Source organism: Cimex lectularius, unplaced genomic scaffold (genome assembly GCF_000648675.2).
Source record: "Cimex lectularius strain Harlan isolate CLEC.00 unplaced genomic scaffold, Clec_2.1 scaffold195, whole genome shotgun sequence".
Lineage (NCBI taxonomy): Eukaryota > Metazoa > Arthropoda > Insecta > Hemiptera > Cimicidae > Cimex > Cimex lectularius.
The window spans coordinates 788,045-809,175 of NW_019392761.1; the positions used below are offsets into that span (position 1 = coordinate 788,045).

At 35.3% G+C, this 21,131-nt stretch overlaps 1 protein-coding gene across 2 annotated transcripts; it reads right to left on the reverse strand.

Moving 5' to 3' along the window:
- Positions 1 to 4,822: 4,822 nt before the first annotated feature.
- LOC106663390 lies at positions 4,823 to 19,178 on the reverse strand. 2 transcript variants are annotated; one of them, XM_014388211.2, is made up of 5 exons: positions 19,077 to 19,178; positions 18,484 to 18,709; positions 15,133 to 15,225; positions 9,678 to 9,872; positions 4,823 to 5,698 (listed from the first exon to the last, which is right to left on the reverse strand). In XM_014388211.2, exons 2-5 carry the CDS (start codon positions 18,706 to 18,708, stop codon positions 5,291 to 5,293), a joined length of 921 nt encoding a protein of 306 aa, XP_014243697.1. In that variant the 5' UTR covers position 18,709; positions 19,077 to 19,178; the 3' UTR covers positions 4,823 to 5,290. The 2 variants fall into 2 exon arrangements, with proteins under 2 accessions (XP_014243697.1, XP_014243696.1); XM_014388210.2 differs by having other exon boundaries at positions 15,133 to 15,228.
- Positions 19,179 to 21,131: the final 1,953 nt, after the last annotated feature.

Here is a 21,131-nt window from a genome sequence, read left to right on the forward strand (position 1 = left end):
AGTTTCATTGCTGTAATTAAAACATTAAATAATTATTTTTAACAGAGTATAGTTTATTAGTGTCTTTTCTTTATATTAAGTATTGTTTATCGTTCTACTGCCTTTTCATGAGGAATATGTTGAGAAGGGATGACAAAGTCAACCCAATTGGTATATAAGGGAAATGAACAGTTTATTATCACCCATTTCACTTTCGTGATCTGGGGCCAGTCCTTGGTCTTATCTGTGCTGCCACCAAAGTTAGGCCCAGGGGCTTCAACAGCTAGATCAAATGCAGGTAGTTTTTAAACCTGGACGCACTCACACATTCTCTGACTCCAAATGTAACTCTCTGACTACTGACTCTCTCCCTCCCTCTCTCTCTCTCTCTCTCTCTCTTTTCCTATCTCACTCAGACTCAGAAACTGATTCTCACTCACTCTCTTACTGAAACTCTGACTGGCTGAGTCCCCTGTTAACTTACATAACCACTGAACTCAAACTCCAGACTCAGAACTGCATTGATGAACTCAGAACCATAAACTCTCCTGACAAATCTCTCTCTCTCTCTCTCTCTCTCTCTCTCTCTCTCTCTCTCTCTCTCTCGCTCTATCTCTCTCTCCCCCCAGTATCTCTCTCTTTCTTGTTCACTTGCTGTTTCTCTCCTTTTTTCTCTAGCGTCTTATCTCCAAAATCTCATGGCCTAAATATGCGAAGAAATTTCATTTAAAACGACTTAAAACAACATTTAGCAAGATGCATGGGGACAATTTATAAAATATAAAATGAAAAATCACGTTCCATGCCGTAATAGCATACTAATTTAAAAAAGTGAAATATTGTAAAAATTGTAAAAAGTAGAAATAATAAAAAAAGCATTATTATTATTGCGCAATTGAAGCCGGCTTTTACAGGATTCTGCCAAAGGATTCTCTCTGACAAAATTTGATTGTCTGACTTCCCCCTCTCTCTGACTCAGACTCTGATTCTCACTCACTCTCTGACTCCAACAATGACTGTCTGATTACTTCTCTCTCGCTCTCTGACCTCTCTCTCTCTCGTAATTTGATTGAGGCTCTGATTCACACTCACTCTTAGACTCCATCTCTGACTGTCTAACTGACCCCTCTCTCTCGCTCTCTGACTGACTGTGATTCTGATTCTCACTCACTCTGTTACTCCTAACTTTCTCTCCGTCTCTCTCTTTCTCTCTCACTCTTTCTATCTCTGACTCTGACTCGGAGGAAGGCTAATTCTTATTCACTATTTGACTCCCTCTCTCCCCCGTATCTCTTTCTCGTTCGCTTGCTCTTTCTCTTCACTTTTTCTCTCGCGTCTTATCTCCGGAATCTCGCGACCTAAATTTGCGAATAAACTTCATTTGAAACGACAAACGATGAATTGGGACAGTTTATAAAGTAGCAAATGAAAAATCACGTTATGAAAGCGATGTCTATAGATGTTGTGAAAGATTGCGCAATTGAAACCGGCTGTTACAGGATTCTGCCAAAGAAGGATTCAAGTTACAGAACCGGGTGAAATGTTATACACACATTCCTAAGTTATATGATTGTTAACATCAACAAAAAATCAATAAACACAAAATAACCAGTATTGCTGATTCTGCAATTGGGGGATTCAAGTTTTTGCATTTCTGTTATGTATATAAAAAAATCCACTGGTCAGAGATAACAGATTACAAATTAACATTTAAAACAATTTGAATTTTATTTAAAATTTACTTTTGACTTTATTTGGCAGTGTCATCTTGTGAAGAATTTTTTTTTTATTTTACTGCAATACAATGCATAATTACTTGGTGTCCGAGTGACTTATAAAATAGGTTCAATTTTTTGTATTTAGCGAGAAAAAACTACATATTAGATTTTCGCACCCCAAAAACCCCTGTATGCAAATTTTTTGGTTAAAAAATATATTCTTTCTCAAAGTTTTCGACTTTCAAGTGCCGAAGATTTTTTTCGATCACAAAAATGGTAATGACTGACTATACTGATCTAAATGGTTTCTGGAAAAAATTACTTGAGATAAATAAAAACGTTTGGGTTTTGTTTTATTGTGTTCATCAACAATAAACGTGTTTGTTTTGTTTTATTAATTATAATGAAATAAAACCAAACCTCATCAAATCAAAATCAAAAAGAAGATAAATTCAGCTTTCCAACGGTTGTAATGACATTGAATTTGGATTAAACCCGCGGAGTTAGGAATTTTTAACTGGGAACCTCCAGGAACATCTCTCCTCTTTGGAAAAATGGTCAGGATCGACAAAACCAGATTCCAGGAAATAACCTTCACCATTACTCCTATAATCTGTCCTCCAATCTACTGCAACTAAGCCCTTTTCCAGCAACCAATACCATGTTTGAGACTTGAAATCGACAAAAGATTTATTTGGAATCCACAAACTGATAAGAGTTTCTCCGGGATAGAGTACTCCTCGAATATTCGACGATAGCCGAAATGTCAGCAAAACCAGACCCCAGTGGCCTTCAGAAACCTCCAGGAGAATCTTCCCTCTTTGAAATAATGGTCAGATTCGACAAAACAAGATCCCAAGAAATAAGTTCATCCTCCGAAGGATCACCTGTCCTCCAGTCGGCTACAACTCAATCCTCTCCAAGCAATAAATGTCACCACCTATTTGTGACGTACTTGGAAGTTGGTACTCCTATACTCGACTCAAAGTTTGACCATAGGTTGAAACTTTAACTGCAATACAAGCTCATCTACACATGACTACAACCACGAAATTCTGGACTGAATTGAACTGTGGGGTTCGAATAAGCGTCCAACCTCCAAAGAATCCAGTCGCTTCAGCCAACAAACCATTGCCCAGCATCCGACTTCGTATCCAATCATTTGCCCAGATCTTCAAATCCTATTCGTAGTATCGGTGGACGAATCACCTGTCCTCCAAACTGCTATAACTCTGGTCCAATGCCTTACTTGGAATTCCACCTATCCACTCTAAAGAACTGATATAACCTAATCAAAATACTTGAGTACAGATTGAAACATTAACTGCAAAACGAACTCATCTACAAATCATTACATTACAACCAATCCGTACGAAATCTAACTGTGCGTTTTAACCGAACCTTCCAACTTCCAAAGAGTAAAGTCACACCGGAACCTTTGGAACCATTGTCCAAGCTTCCTACTTTATATTTAACCTTACTATAAAACATAGTAACAATACCACAACACAGACCTCCAAATCCCATTGATACAGATAAAACCCTAAAGAATATTGAAAGAGTGCGAGAAATTTTCACCTCACAAAATATGGTAAGGTGAAGGTGATGAACTTTGAAATTTGAAATGAATAAAGTTTGATTAGAAATTAAAAAAGATTACTTTGCAATTTAAAGGGTTGATTGGTAATTAAAAAGAAAGATTACTGAAGTTAAAAACGGTTGAGTTCAAATTAAAAAGGTTACTTCGAAGTTAAATAGGTTTACTTTTGAAGTTAAAAGGGTTAAATAGAAGTTATAAAGCGTTGATTTGAAATTATAAAAAAGTTAATTTGTAGTTGAATAGAGATGATATGAAATTAAAAAGATTACTTTGAGGTCAGAAATAGACGATTTGAAATGAAAAGAATATTGCTATGAAATTAAAAAGGTTTTTATCTTAAATTAAAAAAAGAAGATAACTTACTTTGTAGCTTAAAGGGTTGATTTGAAGTTAAAAAAGGTTACTTTGATGTTAAGAAGAGATGATTTGAAATTAAAAAGTTTTCTTCGAAGTCCAAAGGGTTTATTTTTGCAGTTGAAAGGTCCAACAGCGTTGATTTGAAATTACAAACATGATAAATTGAAGTTAAAATGAGTTGATATAAAATTAAAAATATTTCCTTGAAGTTAGAAAGGAATGATTTGAAATGAAAAAAATATTGCTATGAAATTAAAAAGGTTTTTATCTTAAATTAAAAAAAGAAGATAACTTACTTTGTAGCTTAAAGGGTTGATTTGAATTTGGGAAAAGTTAATTTAATATTAAAAACATTCTTTGAGATTAAAAAGGGTTGATTAAAAAGATTGATTTGAAAGTAAAAAAAAAGATTACTCTAAAGTTTAAAGGGGTTAATATGAAAATAAGAAATTAAAAATGGTTAATCCATAGTTTAATTGATTTATTTGGCGAATATAGTTTCAATTAACGTACATTTTTATGCAATTAGTTGCAACTTTGCAATTGCAATTTTTTATTTATGTTACTTTCATTTGTATAGCTTATTTAATTTTTGCTCTATGTACATATATTTTATTACAATCCACCTCTCTTAATTGGTTATAACAGTGTAATTATAAATAAATAACGGGATGTTTTAATTTGTTTGTATTCTCCATTTACCCAACTATGGTTCTATGGTAAGGCGGTGGGCTTGGAGTGATTGAAATGTTCGAACAGGATGGACGTTTGCAGAGAGGATTCTTGTATCGTCAGGTAAGGTAAGAATGAGTGTGTTAGAGTCACAGGAAGTCTGACGTGTATATGCTGAATAATAAAGGACCTAGGATGCTCCCTTGAGGTACACCAGAAAGGTTAGGGTCAAGGTAACATAGAAGAAACGATCAGATAGAAAAGAGTTTCAGCATTAAACCCTAGTGTCGCGATAGAAGATATCTAAAAAGAATCCAGGGCAGAACGATAAGCTCTAGGGATGCTGCGATGAAGTCTTTGGTTATAGTATGGTTTTGTAGGATTTCTTGCTCTTAGTATACGTGTGAGGATTAAATTTAGCCTTGAGTGACTCTTTCTTTGGTTTTAACTCCCGTCCTGGTCTAGGTCATGCAATATAAAAATAAAAACAATCGGATATAGAGATAACAATATATTTTTTTCTCAACAAATCATAACAATTTTCATGAGGAATAACAGTTATAAAAAAGAGTACATGTAACGATATACTTGATTACAATAAGAAGGTACTCAGTTCGTTGTGAGCAAAAGCCTGCTTTGTACAGGCGCATCCATTGCTATCTCCAAATATAAGTACATTTTTTTATATTTTAGTAATACACGATACAGTCTCACTTCTTGTTATGTTTAAAAAATTGGTCTATACACTAAAATAAGCAACATTGTACAACTAACTGGATGTTTATGAAACAGACGAGGAAACATAAACGTATGTTTTTCTCATAAATTGAAAATAAATACTGTGCTGTCTCTAATTAAAATAATAATAATAATAAATAGCAGGATTCGTTCCCAAGGGCGCTCCGGTTTTTCAATCGGCGTTAGAAAAAGAAAAAAGTAAAAAATTTAAAAAAATTCAACGCTCTCAGTATTCGTACTCCTCGCTTGACTGTTGGTAATTCCTGTGGGGTTGACTTTGAGGGATTGGCCTCCTGTGCTGGAGCGGGATGTTGACCTCTTCGGGCGAGTGGAAGACCTGGTTCGGTTGTCTGAGCTGCGGCTGTTGCGGTCTGCCCTGTTGGAAATGCTGCTGCGGCCTCGGCTGCAATTGCTGCGGCCTGGGGGTCGCCTGGACGACATGCTGCGGTGCGCCGTGATCATCTTCGTAGAAGTTTTCCGGGTAGTATCTGTCTGAGTAGCGGATCGTCACGTTCGGCTTGGTCAACGCTTCTTCAGCGTTCAACGGTTTGTAGAGGAAATCGTTGACGAAATGGTACTGCGACGACTGGGTGCAGATGTTGTCGTGGCTCGGCGGCATGCATATAAGATGTACCTAAAATCAGAAAATAATGCAATTAAATATATATTCCTCCTGAGGTTTTATTACACCTATAAAACATTGACACTATGACATCGCAGGGGAAACAAGTTGCTGGGAATCGCTATGAGGGATAACGAGAGATGAGGTTTGAGAAGTAGGACAAGAATTGGCCGAAGCATGATATGGGACTTAAGAATTCAGTTTGACAAAAGAAAGGTTGTGGTCATGAGGTTAGTGATGTAGTAAGGAGCTTTGACTATTTGAGGACCTCAGGAGTCATTGGATGGCTTGGCGGAACACCACAGTTTTACGCCATTTATCCAGAGGGTCGCAAGTTAGTTCAATTTTGACAGTTCTAGATGTCTTCTGTTAAGCTGTCTCTTAAGTCTTGTGTAGGGATTCCATCTGCAGTATAGGTGTCTTTTCATGTAGCCTATCGGTTGGATCGAAAGGTTGGAGTGGAACTTTTAAAAGATTAGTTCAGTTCTTCAGTAAAAGGGATCTTGAGGTCTTTCTTAGGTTAGTACGTAGTAAGGATCATTGACAATTTGTCTGAGGGCTTTTAATTAGAAGGATTGGATGCGCTGGAAAATAGTCCAAATTGTACGCAGTAATGTCTTGTATTCAATTAGTTGGGTTTTGTCGGTCAAAGCCTTCATAGTGGCCCAAGTTTTCTGTTGAGTTGTTGTACTAAGGTCAGATATGTTTGAGGATTCCATTTCAGTCTGCTGTGTAAGTAATGCTTCGAGAAAAAGCCTTAGCTGTTGTTGATGTAAATGGATGGCAAGCCATGACTGTCCTCCACTTTTTGTACCAGTAGATAAATCCATGTTGGAGGTTGCAAGATCCGCGTAGATTGAAATAATATATAACTTATATAAGTTAGCAGTATACACGGTATAAAGTACGGGACCAAGAATGCTTCCTTGTGGGACGCCGAGGAGTGATCCGTAATAAGGGTGGTTAGAAACTTTCAAGTTTATTAAAGATGAATGGATGCTAGACAATGCTTTAGAAAAGAGGAAATGCGACTCTGCATTCTTGCTGAAACTTTATGATTTGGACGGAAGCTGACTCAGTGAGAAAATTATGGAAATTATATGAAAATTTTGGAACATGAAATGGGTTCGAATATGAAGGAGTCTTTTGAGTACTTTTGCCAACGCAGAATGAAGGTTGATGGGTTTGTAGGATATGTGGTTGGGAGGTTTGTGACCTTTAAGAATGAGACTGAATGCTTTCATAATAGAGGGTGAGTCATCATGGGATAGCATTATTTTGGTTAAAAATATTGTTTTGAGGAAGATTAGGTGGTATGATGGCTATTGGGATGTATAAGTCAGCAGTATAAAAGGTGGGGGCCAAGGATCTCCCTTGTGGGACGTCAAGGATTGATCCTATACCTGAGTACTCGCCGCACCTCGCTCTCAAGCAGATGTAAGCTAAATAAGATTCACGAGTAAGGTAAGTTTATAAAAGACGACTGGGTTCCAGACCCTTTTGTCTTCAGAAAAGAGGAAATGGTTTCAACTTTGAAACTTTGCTGGATTGTATGATTTGGACCGAAGCTGAATAAATGAGAAGGAATGACTCTAAAGCAGAAGTCAGCTAAATAAGATACAAGGATAAGGTTATAAGGGATGGGTTAGAAGCGTTCAAGTTTATAAAGGATTAGATGCAAGACAATTTCAAAAGCATGGGTTACAACCAAGAATACACACAAACTCTTTCTTCTCTAGAGGAATGAAAATGGTATCAACGATTTTGATAATTGTTGGATCTGCAATTATGGAGGACGGAAGTTATTGGTTAAAAAAATGATCCTATGTGATTATATGGGTATTTTGAAGATTTTGGAAATCACTGCAAGTAAGCTGATGTATGTGGATATGTGGCTGTGAGGTATGTGACCTTTGGGAATGGCTGAAAACTTAAAAAAGTGAGTAAGTATGGCTTGGGTGGTTAAATATGCAATTCTGAGGAAGGTTTCGATGTATAATGGAGTTAATTTATTCATGTCCAGGTGATTTTCTACTAGTAGGTCTTAACTTCAGAAGGATGGTTCAATGAAATGAACTGTTCGACAGAACTTTTAATTATATTACTTTTTCGTTTCATGTTTTCAGTGTTTTTAAGAAAGGGGTTGATAGTTTATGAGCAAACAGGAATCGGCAGTTTAAAGCAACACAATAAAGACTCATAACGTACGTCTCGGTAGAACAATCAAGCTACGGAATGAAGCAGAGTATTTACGGATCAAACCGAGCTCGAGATTCACGCCTGTCGGTCATGCTTTTGGCCTAATCAATCGCTCCACTAACTCAAGCCTTTTTTAAACAATTGAAACGAGGAATGTTGCATAAGTATTTTATATCTACAGAAGTATAAGTTTTATCGACCTTCTACCCATGTAACTTCAAGAAATACAAAAACGTTATCACTTAGAATGAGATAGCGGGCTGATGCTGATGAAAGCTTGGTTACTAAAGGGTGATGACCATTGAGTACCATTTTACTATAGCGGGATATTATGAGCTTGGGGAGGGTAAGTTCATGGTGAAGAGTAATATTGGATAGATAGGAAGGAACGTTTTCGATACTGCGGAGGGTTTTGGACTGGAAGGATTGGAATCTATAGGATTTGGTAGTTTTGGATGTCCATGCCGGTTTGAGTAGTATGTTATAGAGAAAAGGATTGCTCGCTGCAGTGGGACGAAGTGGCATTTGCGTTGTTTATCCCCCAATTTTTTTGAGCGTCGCTCAAGGGCGGTAATTTTAGAGCGGACAGGATTTCAGTATCGTCTACAAATGTGAAGGGGAGGTATTAGGATGGTTAAGGGTGTCAGAATATATTGAGTGAAGAATAGGACCAAAGATACTTCCATGGGGGAGTCTAGCCGGGAAAAGTTTGGTGAGTGAGTATAAGAACCTAACGTTGCCCAGAAACAACAGTCGACAAGATAGGATTTAAAGAAGATGTAAAAGGTAGTTGGGAGTGGATATTGCTGTATCGTCATATATGAACAGGGAAGTATTGAAACGATTAAGGATATAAGCAGTATCCTTTGAATAAAAGATAGGACAAAGGATACTCCTGGATACTAGGTGGCTGAGTGGGAAGAACCGTACATTTGCTCAGAAGAAAGGTCTGCAAGAGGATTAAGACAGGATATCAGCAGTGTAAAGAGTAAAGGAGTACCTTTACTAAGGCTAAAGTAGTCCTTGGGAGACTCCAGTTTGGAAAGGATGAATGGATGGGTGGGTAAAACAGAACGTTGTTCATAATCAACTAGGACAAGTTGGTTGTGGGTGAGTTGGAAGAACCGAAGAACTGTTCGTTATCCAGAAGCAAGGTCGGCAAGGTAATACTAGGACAGGATGTGAGCAGTATATGTTAAGTTAAAGATGGGATTAAGGATTCTACCTGAAGGACTCCAGCTCGGAATGGATGGATGACTGACTTGGAAGAACCGTACGTTTCCCAGAATAAGAATTTTAGAGCAATGTAGTTTGAAGATGTAGTAGATGTAGGTTATTGCAAACATGCCTTTGAACTTACCCAGCATCATATCGAATGGTTACACAATGTCGAGTAAAACAGCTGGAGGAGTCTTTAATGAAGGAGATAACGATTTTTCTCATCAAGAGAAAAAAGAAGGATACGTTTTTCAGTAGTTTATTGGGTTTCTGGATCATTGTAGTTGAGGTAAATTTCCTTATGGTTGTGATCTACGTGGTTCTCAGATCTTTAGGTAAAGTAGTCAAGTGCACATTGAGGAAATTGGCAGAAGGATTTTCCTGCGATAAAGGCATAACCGGGGAGATGTTTTATATAAAAATTTGTTTGAGACAAAGTATCTTACACTGAAAGTATTAAGGTAAAAGGCAAAATTGAACATACACAAAGGAAACGACGAAAAGCATATGTCTATAATAATGCTGACTTTCTTTTCGGTTTTAATATTAAATATATCATAAGATTTTTGTGTACCTGGTGAAACAAGAATCCTTCCGGGCAGATCCAGGAATGCCTAGCGTTGTCTTGGCAATAGTGGAAGACTTCGCACTGCAGGCCCTCGTCGGCGTAGTAGCCCGTGTTCTTCCCTTGGCAGTTGAATTTCGATTGAGGGAGAAGCATCGTCAACCTATCAGGCTCTTCTTTCTCCTCTTCTTCTAATTCCTCTTCCTGTGAAAAGAGACGAATACTATTTTTACTTTTCTGACTATTTTTTAGGCTGAATTAATATCAAGTTAATAGTGAACGGCTATACATCAATCGTAAACTGTTGCGTCATATTATTAGCAGTTGTTAGATAATGTTGTTTACTACATTTGGTTGTTATATGATTTCGCGTTTATTGGTCAGGTATTTTATTCTATAGCGCTAAACAATATCATAGGGGCGGTGGCCGTACGTGTAGCTTTATGTAATTTGAAGAAGAAGAAAGAAAGAAAGTTTGTTAAACAGTGAACATAACTTTTTACAGGCTTTAGCTGTCTGAAGGGCACATTATATGAATTCTTCTTAAAAAGTTAAATAAATAAAAATAATCTCAAACATGAAACTACCTAAGAGGAATATTAAATTAAAATAAAATAAACTCCTCCAAGACAGAAAATATTAACCAAATCAAAAGTAAATCCGCTATGTCCAGGCAGCAATTTTGGTATGTTTTTCCAGCTTCGGCTTTCTCAAGAGTCAACAGTGTTATCTCCAGCGCGGCTTTTACTCGGATGACCGCCATGATCTTACTTGATTCATCAAGGCTCAAGGAAGATTCCGCTGCCAAACGTTTCTTCAGAACTGATTCTGCTCTTTTACTATTTCCTCTGAATCGTTTGTCAAGTGCATTCATGATTTTCGACTTGGCAAGATTGACAATCTTCATTTTTTATTGTATTGCTGAAGAAATGTTTATTTGCTCTTCTGGTTTCCGGAGGCCAACCATGAAGGAACATGGTTGGCAAGGCAACAAGGCACAATACATAATTTTTAGCTGGCATGTTTTCGAATTTCCCCATAGAATTTTGACAAATCAACATTCTTTTGGTTGACAACGACTTTAGACAACTCCTCGTACATGACAGTGCAAAGAACTGGATATTCAAAATAAAAATTCGGATAAAAACCGCTGAACTTGCCCAGCGGATTATATAAACAGCACCTACCGAAGGTTGCCCCCAAGGAAGAGTACTATCACTACTTCTATTTCTGCTAATATTAAATGACTTAATAACAGAACTTAGGACATCGATTACGCAGAAGACTTAGTAAAGGCCCTAAAGATTGCAGAAAGTTAGTCTAGAAGGTTTTAAATGCCAACCCTAAGAAAACATCACTTACACCTTTCAGAAGAAGAAGGAAACTAAACTTAAAACCATTCTAAAAATGAACCTTCACCAAATAAACCACGTACTAGGTACAGCCCTTAACCAATGGCTCAAAGGGAGGAGTCATATAGGCAGCATACAACCTAAGGCCGTGGTTACACCACAATGGTCAGACCGTAGCCACATATCGAGGTTTAGTGAAGGCCAAACACAAACTGCAAATTCTACAAAAACCAGAGTTATTAACCTATCAAAGACGATGTATACTTGTCTTACAATGGTAACGTAAGCCTACTAAGAAACAAATTTAGATCTAAGGAAAAACTATTAAACAAAATCAGGAGATAATTAAAATAAATGAGATGGCAATGGCAATAACTGACAAAATGAAATTTAACTTTGACTGACCATTCCAAGTGGTTGTTCGTTTTGGAAGAAAGGCAATCCCCAAATTTCGGGAATGTATCTAGCGTGGCACACTAACAGATCAAGATGGAACAGCGAGTAGGTTTAGGGGTAAATGGGTTGAATTAAAACCGTAGCAAAACCCCTGTAAACTGGATCGAACTATCTTCCAAGCTGAGGTCCTTGCAATCCTGAGGACTGTGACAGTGCGAAGACTCTGTGCAAAAGATTTGAGCAAGAAGAATATGAATTTTCGGACAATCCGACTGTTATAAAATAAATGTGTTTTAGTTCCAAAATAGTCTGGGAATGGACTTAGGGAAACACAAGGTTACCTTGAGATCTTGAGATAAAAGGAAACAGGCTGACGAGTCAAAGAAGGGCACGCATGGTATGGACTTAATCAGAGGGAGTCCACAATAAACCTAGGTCGCATTGGAAAAAGTGTTGCAGTACGGGTTAAATAATATTACCTCTGTCTTGACAATTCTTGTGGTAATAATGAACAGAGCGAATAGGGTGGGACATAGTAGGCAACCTTGAGTATTCCGCAGGCAAAGTTAAACCGTTAGCCCTAAGCCGGTCCAAATCAAAGCTATCAGCTCAGAATATAACTGTCTTATAATTCACAAATTTTTAGGAAATTCCGGCTTGTTTTATTACTACCAACGTTTCGGATGCTGATTTTTAAATCACAATAACTCCTTGGCTAATCACATATAGGATTTTTAAATTATCTTTTGTAACCCCAGAGTGTTGAAAGTGTGATTCATACTGTTCAGTTTTTAAAGAATTAGCCGTGGGCTGAGCGTTTATTACAGCCAGATTTCAAACAGGGTGAGTTATCGGTAATCGATTATTCCTATCAACTAAGTGAAAGTGAAACTGCACCTTTTTTTTTCAAAAGTCGCTGGGCTCTTTTTGTTTTTAATGGCGAATATTATGTTCCACACCCGTCACCGCAGAGAAAGTAAAACTGGAATCCAAGTGCTCCATAAAATTTCCGAAGAAATCAATTATCAATGTGACCGAATATATTTTTATATGTGAGTTATTTCTTTAAACCCAGAAACAAATTATTGTAGTTATGTATAATTTATAAAACAACGAGATGACAAATTTATATATTTTTTATTTGTTTATTTATACCTGCGTGTGTTTGATTTTGATATTCAGTTGGTAATGACGGGTAATAACACTGGGGGAAATCTGTTCAACTGACTAGTACTAGCTAATACTAATAGGAAGGAACGTTTCAATCGTCGGAGAAGTTTATCCGGAATAGAAGGATCCGGATGAAAGGTTTCTGACATCGGAGTTGTGTCAGAGGATAATTTGTGAAACTTCTTGTACAAGATTTTGAGCTACTTTAAGAAAGAACACATTGGATAATATGGTCTTTTGTTAGTTAGTTTGGATGGATTGGACAGTTGGCGGTTGGTTAGTTTGTTTTAACCTCAAAGTTTGATGACCATGCTCAATTGATCTCCTAATGTTGATATTGATCGTTTGTCCAGAAAAGTTGTAAGTTGTTTTTGACTTTTGAATCGCGTGGGTCCACGTCGCTTGTACATGTATAGTTCAAGTTAGCTGGTGGGAGAGCGTACCACAAGGTAGGATGGACATTCTTCGATGCTTTTTTGGTTTATTTTCTTTTTCCACCGTTTGAAACACTGCTCAAAGAGTTTTTGACTTGCAGTTTCTTTATATGAGCAAAGAGTCGGTGTCATCCAATTAGCTGGTAAGAATAGTTTCGGAAAGTGCGGTGTATACTCTTTATGATAATGATGATAGATACTAGGAAGTAAGGGTTCCCCCCCCAGGCACTGCAGCCTTCTGGCTTATCCTTCCTTGTTCTCTAATTCAGCGCAATTGACTTGTTCCTTCTCCTAAGAAGTACTTTTCTTTCTATCCAAGGTTAAGTCTCCATTGAGCGGTTGCTTCGCATTTGAAGATAATTTGGGTGGCTGTTTCTTCCTCCAATTGCATCATCTCCAAATGGGATCATAACTGAAAATGCCCATGTTGTGCAGTTTTCTCACATACCAGTGACCGGTTACTAGTCCTATCACACCTTTGAGTTTGACGCTCTCTAACTGCAGCAGTGAGTTTGCCAGTCTTGGTAGGGTGTTTTAGAAGAAGTTTACTGTGTCTAGCGCCTCTAGAGTATACTGTGTATGATATGGGTCGTAAGGTACATCCTTGGGGTACTTCTTCAGCCAATAAAGTGGGCTCATTAATTAGAAAGTATATTTCCGTTAGGGTTTTAGATCTGGTTGTAGGTAAACACTTCGAGAGCCGCTTCGAGTTTCATAAGCGGAAGAAGCTTCACACCTAGAATTAGACCTAAAAAAATCCTTCTGTTTACATTTTATGAAAATGATCAAAAGTCATGAAAAGTTCGATTGAGAGATTGGCCCTTGGGACTTGACGAGTCTTAAGTACGGGGTCAGTCACCTCGCCGAGTTTCCTTTCGCGAGAAGTTTCGATTTTGTGAACAAACTCGCCGGTATTTTAACAAATTGATTTTTTCTTTCCGGATTACTTAACGGACCGGGTTTGATGCACCTCAGGGGGCCGTTATGCAACCGGCTTCAGCTGAACGGGTTACGTCTTGTCCAGAAGTGATCGATCCACATCAATTTAAGCACACTAAAAGCTAAACCGATATAATCGAAAGTGAAATTGAAAATGGGTTCATGTATGATTTATATATATTCACTATACGCGCTGACGCTGAAGGAATGACGCACTAAATAAACAAATTCGGATAAAAACTCGAAACTTAAGAATGCGTTTATCTATCAGATTCCAAAACCCTAATCGGAAGATACTTTCAATAAATGGCTCTCTGCAGGTGTACCACAAGAATGTATCTTAAGACCCATACTATACACCGTAGACTTTCTTAAACTAACCGTAACACCTGTTTGGATAATATTGCCATAACCTGCAAACCCAAGACCTCTTCAGCAGTGTTTCATATGATAATACACATAAAAAAGATCGTAGAATAACCATCCATCTACCACAGTACGATTCCCACAAGGTTAGCTACCTTTATGACTTAACGGTGCTGTTTTATTACGCAAGAAGTACTCGTTTTGTGTTCTCTTTGAGTAAATGTATTTATTAACGTGAATGATATGGTTATATTTAGTACCCCATCGCCCTCTATTAGATCAGTTATTCGGCAAGTTTAAAGTTGGTAGAAGAATATAAACTATTCCTCCAATCTACTTGCGTGAATGTGTTCACAAATGAATGAGAGTTTGAGTGTGTACAGATTTAAGCGATTAAATTAGTTAGGAGTTGAAATGACCTAGCTGTTGACAATCACTGACAACACCCTACAATTCTCACCAACCTTTCTACAAAAAGGTATCTATACATATCTGAATACAGTTCCTTGGGATGTATCTAAACAAGCGACTGACCTCACACGAACATGAATTAAAGGCTATTAGACAACTCAGCAGTGAAACCAATATGACCAATAGGACCATGGGGTTGAACCAAACCATCCTATTTCAGCAGAATCAACGACAACTCGTCGTCCGAAGAGACAGTGGCCTGACCTCTCCTCAGAGAGTGATAAAAGCTTCGCTCAAAAAAAGAATCCTCGCTGGCCATATCATCTGATAACACTAGTTCACCGTCCAAAACTTAAACTAATTGATAATACGTGGATTATAAATGGATTAACTCACCTTGAGGTTCTTTTTTCCTGGAGGCCACTTTCCTTGGAGGCCATACTCCTGGGGCCGGCCGCGCGGCACGTTCTCCTGAGGCCTGTACTGCACCTGCTGAAAAGTTGCACAATGACAATAAAAGTTCAATTGTGAAACTGAAAAGCTGACAGGCTTTAGAGCGAGCCGGTCAGGCTGTTACGTTAACACTGGATGGAAACTGGTTTTTCATAATCCCGATCCTTCCTATAAACCGTTTGGCAGCGGATCCACCTTACATTCTCCGCCGATTACGATTTCACAACTATTTCATTACGTTGAACGCGGTTTTCCGCTTTATATTTCCTATTGAGGGGGAAAAGCTTTAGAACGAATAAGCTTTCAGCAAGTCTATATTATTTGTATAAATTTCCTTTTTTTACTCCTGACAGAATCACTTATCACGGCCGAATGCAAGGAAGGTGCACCTTGAGCAGAAGGAGAAAGTTGTGTAAAAGTGAATAAAAAATTTTAAAATTGGCTTCGTGTTTTTAATTAACCTGTACTTATTTATTTATTTTTTAAAATGTTATTGGGGAAAGTTATGAAATAGTACTTAAAATGTAAGTCCTCCATCATCAGGTATTGATCATCAACTGTTATAAGTCCGAAAATACAACTTTTAACCTTTTGGTACAAAGTCAATTTTTGCTATAATGCTTTTTCTTATCCCTTTTACTGTCTTGGCATAATATACTGTGACACGAGAAGGAAAAAAGGATAAGTTTCTACAAAACTCCAGTTTTGCCCCCGAAAGTGGAGAATCCTTAATGACAAAGACCTGTAAATCGTTGTGTATACTATGATTTATTCCTATTTTTTAAATGTAATAATTATTAAGAAATGTATTAAATTTTATTATAGAAATACGATATATTGAATGCAACTGAAATTGGCCAAGTTTGCAAAGGTTGCAGTTCTCTCGTCGAATTATAAATCGATTGATAATTTATTTATTTTGTTTAATTACATATGACAAGTTAATGAATTATTGGATACAATCCATTAATGTGCTATATTACTTTGGCTACTTCATTATTTGCAGTTGGACATTTATCGTAATTACTTGAATTCCCAAGCCTCAGGCTATATGAACTTAAAGCCCTTCTAATTATTTCATTTTTACTCTATGTTCGGAGTTTTTGATCTTTAATATAATTTTTATGTAACGTTTCTCGCATCAAATTATCCCTTTATAATTTTAAATTTACCGTTTTTAACTTCAAATTAGCCCTTTTTAATTTCAAATTATACCTATATAAGTAGAAATAAAATATTGTTAACTTAAAATTACTCTTTCAATTTCATACTAACGCGTTCTTTAAAACCAAAAAAAGTTAGGAAAGGGAATAAAATCTAAGCACGTACAATAAAAAAAATTGGATAGAAAATAATAAGGTTCGTAGAAGAACATACGAAAATAATTGAAATTCATATTATAAAAACATAAAATTAAATATAAAAAGTAGTAGAGTAGGAAGTAGAGGTAGGAGTAAAGTAGAGTAGGAACCATCTTTTTAAAAAGGATTGAACTCCACACTCACCCCATCATTTATAATTTGTGTAAAAAGAAATGTTTGTTATGCTAATTTGAAATATATTTATATATTTCAGTAAAGTTACGACATTTTTTAACCATTATATAAAAGAAGAATTGATTATTTTATATTTAATTTTACATAATTTTAAATTTTAATTGTAGTTAATTTTTATATGGGTTTTCAAATGCAAATAGTTTTATACGTAAAAAAAATATACTAGTTTAAAGTACTAGTGGAAAAATGGCAAAATAGAGGGAAAATTCGAACGGTTGTAGGTTGAAATGGGAAGTTGGTGTCCGAGTAGATCGAAGTCATGATAGCTCAAGTGGTAGAACAGCGGCGTATCTAGCCGAAGATCGTGGGTTCGAATCCCGCTCGTGCCATTGACTTTTTATCTCAACTAAAAGCCTTAACTAATTGTACTGGTTAAAATGTTAAAAATAGTTAATTTGGTCTGAAAAAGAGTTGTTTATATTAAAAGGAGTTAATTTGTCAGAAAAAATATATAATTGGGCATTAGACGACCGTACAAAAATTAACTACAATTGAAATTAAGAATTATATAAAATTAAATATAAAAATAAATTCTTATTCATTTTCAGTAACGTAACGACATTTTTTAACCATTATGAAAAAAAAAGAATAATTTATTTTCATAAAGTTTATATTTTCTCAGCCCCCAGTTATTTCATATTAAAAAGTCAAATATCTCTTACGTTTCTTTACTACCTTAAAAGGGTTAATTTTTTCAAAATGATTAATTTAAAGTTAACATGGGTTAAATTGAAATTAAAAAGGATTAGTTGTAATAATTTTTTGTTAAAAAGTTAATTTGGTGTTTGTAAAAGGGTTCAATTGAAGGTAAAAAGGGTTATTTGCAATAAAAAAATAATAATTTGCAATTAGAAACGGTTAATTTTAAATTTAAAAAGTTAATTCTAAGTAAAACTATGTTTATTTGAAGTAAAAAAGTTAAATTGAAATAAAAAGCGGTAATTTTAAGATTGTGGAGGAAGGACAAAAAATATACACAGCCTGTAAAATTTTAATCCGATTTTTAAATAATTTTTTTTATTCGCAACTTAAGTTTTCTGTTCAGTCTGGATGCCCATTCTTTCGTGTAGACTGTGTAAATAATGTGAATGTATGTATGAGCGTAATAGCAGTGTATTTTGCGGCCTTAGAAAATCCCATAGCATTTTCCATAGAAATCTCTATACTCCGAAAATAATATAATTTATGTTTACTATCTTAATAAAACTTTTAACAAATTAAATTGTATATTAATAATTAATATTTTATGTTTCGAAGGGGGTGAATACAGTTTAATAACAATAAAAACAAAATTGCATTGAACAAACTGCAATATTATTTTTTATTGAATTCAAATAGTGATGAAATGAATATAATATGAAATATTATTTAAAAAATTGTCAATTTCATTATTTTTATGCTTTTGAATTTCATACAATGGGTACTTTTTCCAAAGTATAAACAATCGCGGATACATTTTGTATCTTTGTGATGATTACTTTGGCAAATTGAGTCGATTCGGATAAATAATCAATTATAAATTATTAAATTAATCCTAATTCTTAAAAATAAAAATTTGTGAAGTTTGATTGTTAATTAAATGAAAAAAAAATGTTTTTGAAGTTTGCTCTTGTAATGTTTAACTTCATTGCTATTGTTTCCCCACTATACCTAAATTAAATTTTACAGTGGGTCAGGCAAAACGTCCGAAAGGGTTTGAACATGAAAAAAAATCAGTATTTTAGAAAAAAAATCTCACCTGAGGCCTTTGTACGTAGGGCGAGTGTGTGGGCTGTACAGTGTTCCTGTCGATCTCTTCGCGGCTGTCGTCGTCGAGGGGGGAGGGCCTGAACCCTTGTGGTACTTGTGGACCTCCTTGGTACCTCTGAACAACTTGCCTTCCTCCCCCGAACGGGACTTGCCCATTGACAACCCCCGCCCCGCAACAAAACCCGATCAAACATAGCAATAGTGTCACCCTCATCCTGGAACATAAAACCTCAGGTCAACTATTTTCGTTTTTTTTTGTTTTTTGTTTGGAAAAGACACGTAAAAAATTCAATCAACTCGGCTCCTTCCTTAAAATTATTCTTTAAATTATTTAAAAAAATCCTCTATTTAAGAAGGGAACCTATGGAATGACACAAAACTCGCTAGAGTTGAATCAAAATTCAAAATCAACTTAATTTATACACTTTTATATATAAATATATAATAATTTATAATATATTATATATTTATATATATAATTTATATGCAGTGTATTTATTCAATAGTGTGAAAACCGGCGAAATTAAGCTTAGAGGAAACTTCTCGTTGGTCACGCGGGTCGGCTTATGGACGATTCTGTACCTTTTCTTCCTTCACTTTCACAGCACTATCCAGATACTCTCCTGGCAAGTTACCTCTGCTCGCTTTATATATCCGCCATCTTAACCTCAATCAATTCAGAAAGTTGCCTTTTGGTGGGGATCCAGCCCCACCAGCCCTTTAACCAAATGTACACATGGAGGTGTTTGCTCTGGCTCCGGGTGATCACAGTCCGTTTCACTCGAGTTATGTCACCTTGTTTTCCGTCGGAAATTCGATTTGCATCTACGATCGAGAATGCATATTTTACATAACCCCAGGTCCGATATGTGTCACTTGGCAAGACGAGAAAAACCAGGAAACACTTTTATTTATCTATCTGGCCTGTTCGATTTGTATGGACGTAACTAATCCCAAGAAAAGATATTAGCCCTTAATTTTATCGACATAAAGCCCAAGACTTACTTTTGTTTCGACGCATTACATTCTTAATTATAAATATAGCTATTTCCCGTCAACTTAAGCCTTATTAAGTTCAAATTAACATTTTCAAACGTCAAATTAACACGTTTTAATTACATGTTAACACAAGAAAACTTGCACCAATTTAACTTCAAATGAATTTTTTTTTTTCGGATCAAATCAAGCTGTTTTAGATTCAACCGTTTTGCAACTTCAAATTGACCCTTTTTAATTTCAAATTAACCTTTTATAATTACAAATTAGCCTTCTCTTTCGAACATTAAAACCTTTTTAATTTAAGATCAATTTAATTACAAATAATTGTGCTCTTATAGAAAAGACATATGAAAATCCTTTATGATTCGAATTAATACGTTTAAAATTCAAAGTAACATTTTTTTTGCACCAATTTAACTATTTTTAACTTCAAATGAATCTTTTTTTCGGATCAAATCAGGCTGTTTTAGATTCAACCGTTTTGTAACTTCAAATTGACCCTTTTTAATTTCAAATTAACCTTTTATAATTACAAATTAGCCTTCTCTTTCTAACAGTAAAACCTTTTTAATTTAAGATCAATTTAATTTCAAATAATTTGGCTCTTACAGAAAAGACATATGAAAATCCTCTATGATTCGAATTAACACGTTTAAAATGCAAAGTAAAATTTTTTTTGCACCAATTTAACTTTTTTTAACTTCAAATGAATCTTTTTTTCACATCAAATCAAGCTGTTCTAGGTTCAACCTTTTTGTAATTGACCAATCAAATTGACCCTTTTTAATTTCAAATTAACCTTTTATAATTACAAATTAGCCTTCTCTTTTTAACATTAAAAACTTTTAAATTTAAGATTATTGTAATTTCAAATAATTGGGCTCTTATAGAAAAGACATATGAAAATAAATCATTTATAATTCCAATTAACACGTTTAACATTCGATTTAGCATTTTTTTGCACCAATTTAACTGTTTTTATATCCAAATTAATCTTCTTTTCATCAAATTAAGCCGTTTTTTAATCTTTAAAGCTTGAAAAGCGTTTTAATTTGAGATTTTTTTATTTTAAATAATTTTTCGGCTCTTAATCAAAGACATATCTAAACTATTTAAAATAATTTAAATTAACTATTTTAATTTCAAATTAACACTTTTTTGCAACAATTTAATTCTTTTTAACTTTAAATTAACATTTTCGCATTAAATTAACCGTTTTTTAGTTTCAATTTCATCTTTTTTAACTTTTTTTAAAGCAAAATAACCCTATTTAGTTTTAACCGTTTTTAACATGAAATTATGACTTTTTAACTCGGTATTAACTGTTTGAATTATTAAAAACTAAGGTGTAGATTAGATACGAGTAGGCAGTTTTGAAGTGGTTGTAGAGGTGGGTTATGCTGGACATAGATCAGGCTTTTGACTTGGTGTGTGAGGAAAGTATTTTTATGAAATCTGGAAAATTAATTGTGGATTAATTTTTTGACTGCATAACAAGGTCATTGTGATGTGTTGCAAACGTACTAGAAATTGTTGACCGTGCTTTTGAGGATTTTGGATTGGAAGGACTACAATATTTTCTTAGGGGTGCCGTTCTTAATCTCGAATTAGTCCATTTTAACCTTAAATTAATACTTG

What these genes read in the sequence shown, in the direction of transcription:
- LOC106663390 (XM_014388210.2), bottom strand. Translation starts at nt 18,708, where the DNA reads ATGAGGGTGACACTATTGCTATGTTTGATCGGGTTTTGTTGCGGGGCG. An exon ending in CCTACGTACAAAGGCCTCAG is followed by an intron (nt 15,229 to 18,483) that starts GTGAGATTTTTT and finishes GCAACTTTTCAG; the next exon opens with CAGGTGCAGTACAGGCCTCA. An exon ending in CAGGAAAAAAGAACCTCAAG is followed by an intron (nt 9,873 to 15,132) that starts GTGAGTTAATCC and finishes CTCTTTTCACAG; the next exon opens with GAAGAGGAATTAGAAGAAGA.